This window comes from Amblyomma americanum, chromosome 2, assembly GCF_052857255.1.
Source record: "Amblyomma americanum isolate KBUSLIRL-KWMA chromosome 2, ASM5285725v1, whole genome shotgun sequence".
Taxonomy (NCBI): Eukaryota; Metazoa; Arthropoda; class Arachnida; order Ixodida; family Ixodidae; genus Amblyomma; species Amblyomma americanum.
In genome coordinates, this window is record NC_135498.1 from 107,836,112 (window position 1) to 107,839,162 (window position 3,051).

The 3,051-nt window shown below is 44.6% G+C and overlaps 1 protein-coding gene across 1 annotated transcript; it reads right to left on the reverse strand.

Moving 5' to 3' along the window:
• Nucleotides 1-218: 218 nt before the first annotated feature.
• Nucleotides 219-2,363, reverse strand: LOC144118942 (uncharacterized). Its single transcript, XM_077651705.1, has 2 exons — nt 2,175-2,363; nt 219-466 (listed from the first exon to the last, which is right to left on the reverse strand). Exons 1-2 carry the CDS (start codon nt 2,359-2,361, stop codon nt 249-251), a joined length of 405 nt encoding a protein of 134 aa, XP_077507831.1. The 5' UTR covers nt 2,362-2,363; the 3' UTR covers nt 219-248.
• Between the last annotated feature and the right edge of the window lie 688 nt (nt 2,364-3,051).

Sequence of the window (3,051 nt, forward strand, 5' to 3'; positions counted from 1 at the left end):
TCCGAAATGCCCCATTTCATGGCTCAAAAGCTACCTCTTGGACTTCGATGTGTTGACGTAGTCTGTTCTATGTTAACGCTTCGGAATCAATACACTACACATTTTGACTGCGCGAAGGAAAATCGATTTATTCTTATAAGAACCGATAAAATCTGATTATGTCAATGTTAAGCATTGAAACTGACGATAAAACATGCGCTGAAAATGCAAGCCCTGTGTAAGCTCTGAAATTGCACATGATCGCGCGCTCAGTCGTAGTTGCCCAGGCGCAGCTCGAGAGCGGCCTCGATGAGGCGCGAGAAGAGAGCGGAGATCCGCTGGTCGTTGCGCATCAGCAGCACAACCAGGCACGTCACGGCGGCGCTGGACAAGAACACCAGGCAGCAGAGCAGGCAGAACCCAGCTGTGGCAGCCCGCCGCCGCGCGTGGGCGTAGTGCCATTCGTCGTCGTGCAGCCCGGCGTGCCCTGCGTGTTAGAGGAGGCACCCCAGACATTAGAATGAAGGTTTAGGACTGCACTGAGTGTTTTCCACTCAGTGGTCGCTCATGAAGCGCGTCCGCGCTAAATTTTCTTCTTCTAGTTTCTGATATATATGCACACAAGGCTCACCTTGCTTTTCATGTTTTCTCACTAACATTGGAAGCCTTCTCTAAACTCTGCATCTCTCTGACCGAAGAAAATAAAGTTCGAATTGCAGCCGGCTATGGGCGTTTTCTTTTTCAGGGAGCACGCATCTCTTAAGTATGTGATAACTCATTATCCTCACTACTGACTGCTTGTGTGCATTACATTTCTCAGGCCGAAACTGGAAGGTTGATTTAAAACAGATCATAGAAAATATGTGATATTACGCAGAAGAAATTGGTTCTCCTCCTAGAGTTTCATAGAGAACGTGGAGCCGTTGCCGTAGACGTGTTCTTTACTGCTTGTTCAAAATTTTGTTGTAATCGTAATGCTAGCGCGACGTTTATGTGAAGCCCCCAAGTAGAGTGCGAGGAAAGCTTTCAGAGACGCCTGGTAATTGGCCTTCTTAGTTGGTGGTACGGTTTGACCCTCGATCTAGAATTTTTTTTCTCAACTCAGCAGTTTCAGAGAAAACTGTACAGCTAACTTTTGTAGGTGTTTGGTTATATCTGGTTGGATTCTGCTGTGTAATTACTGCATTAATGGTACATCCAGCTACAATATACTCGCTAAATGGCTGAGATGAGCATATATTGCAAATTCTCTCATTGCTAATGCTATGAATATTGCTACACACAGAGCAAACTAAGCTAGAGCTGCATAATGTGGCAGATATGTCTTTAAGAAGATCTGCCTCCAAGTTTATGTTATCGCCGCTCCTAGACGTGCCCTCACGCTAGCATTACTAATAATTTTCGTGCAGTAGCGAATGCTTTCAATAGATCTGATCCTTTGAGCCGACTCTGATATACATGACCAGCAGGTATCACGGGCTGAACATTACCGCCGAAGGCACCGAGGCTTTCGAGGAAGAGAAATTAAGGAAGAAAACACAGCAGGTTATAAAATTTATTGCCCCTCAGGAAGTTTTGTGAAGTACCATGCACACTTACAGTTGTGGTAAATCCCGCGAGGGTTATCGATGCCCAAGACAGTTTCGAATTTCAAACCTGCTCAAAATCCACTGTATTTCGAACACTTTGCCAACAAGCTATGCGGATTTTAAAAGGTTTCTGCGGATAAACAGTGAGTTCATACTACACACAACCCGCCGTTCGAATAAAAAAATAATCAAGCAATGTTTCCGTTTTACATGCCAAAGCCACTACCAAAGCGCGTGTGCACTTCGGTAGTGTCGTGGATGCAAAAAAAAACAGCTCATCTAAAATTCCTGCAAACACAGCGTTGCCATAGATCACTGGTCACTTGTGGTAACAGTAATTCCTGAATAGGCAGTCTGTAGCGGGGAAATGTGCCGGGGTACTCTAATTTGTATCTAGCCGTTCTTTTTTTTGAACTTTAGCAGAGCTTTTAAACGCATAATTGTTATGCATTCGATTTCCGCTACGTGATGCAAAAAGTGCACGAAGGATAAGCTCATTCCCTGTAAGAATAGCCGAAAATTATTTCCCTTCCCAGCTGTATTAAATACATTGGCGTTTCACAATGTCATACATTTACATATTAAGCATAATGTTTTGCCGCTCACCTCGTTCGGCCTGTCTCTCCTCGAGAGGCGATATGCTTCCATGGCGGTCCGCGTCGTCCAAGCTTGTGGTTCCATCACTATCTCCCGACGATGCGGTGTCCTCGGCTTGCGTCGCCGACAGCACCTCGGACGAATCCATGATTACGCCCTCGACTTGGAAGTCACCGCCTTCCTGGACACTCAACATGACTTCTTCTTCTTCTTCACCCCACGTATATGGCACATACCCACGCGGGGGGTCAACATGGCTTCTTTTCTCTGCTTCTTCTTCTTTTGACAAGTAACCAATACCCGCTGCGCGCTCTTCGTCGTCGCAACTTCCGTCTGGCTTAAATGTAGAAATCAGCATTGCATTAGTCACAGTTTTATTTCGTGCTGTTTATTTTCTTTTTATCGATAGGTACAAGGCCTCGGATATAAAAAGAAAACGCACATAAAAAGGCAAAGACAGTCAGGCAATCTCATAGCACATATCTTCCAGATTAAGGTGAACGCAAAATCAGTCTTCCAAACTTCAGCTGCAAATAACAGACTCCTTTAGAGACGCTCAGACCTGTAACTTCTGCCAATTGTGAATCCAAATTTGCCTGCCGCAAAAGAAAGCTTCAGGACATAACCATTATGAACATATTTACAGTGGCACCTTGGGTTTATCTGAGACTTAGATATCAGAATTTTTGGATTTCTGTTGCCACAGCAGGTGTGGACCTGTCGAGTGTGAACCAATATTGCCTGTCCGCGTTGTCCTCAATCTGCTTAATTGTGAGGAAGGAACGTATGAGAATAATACCCGTATTCTCACTTGAGAACGATGCTTCCAGGTTGTCGCACGTATATTATAAACATTAAAAGTGGAAATTGTTTGAATAAGCAATAT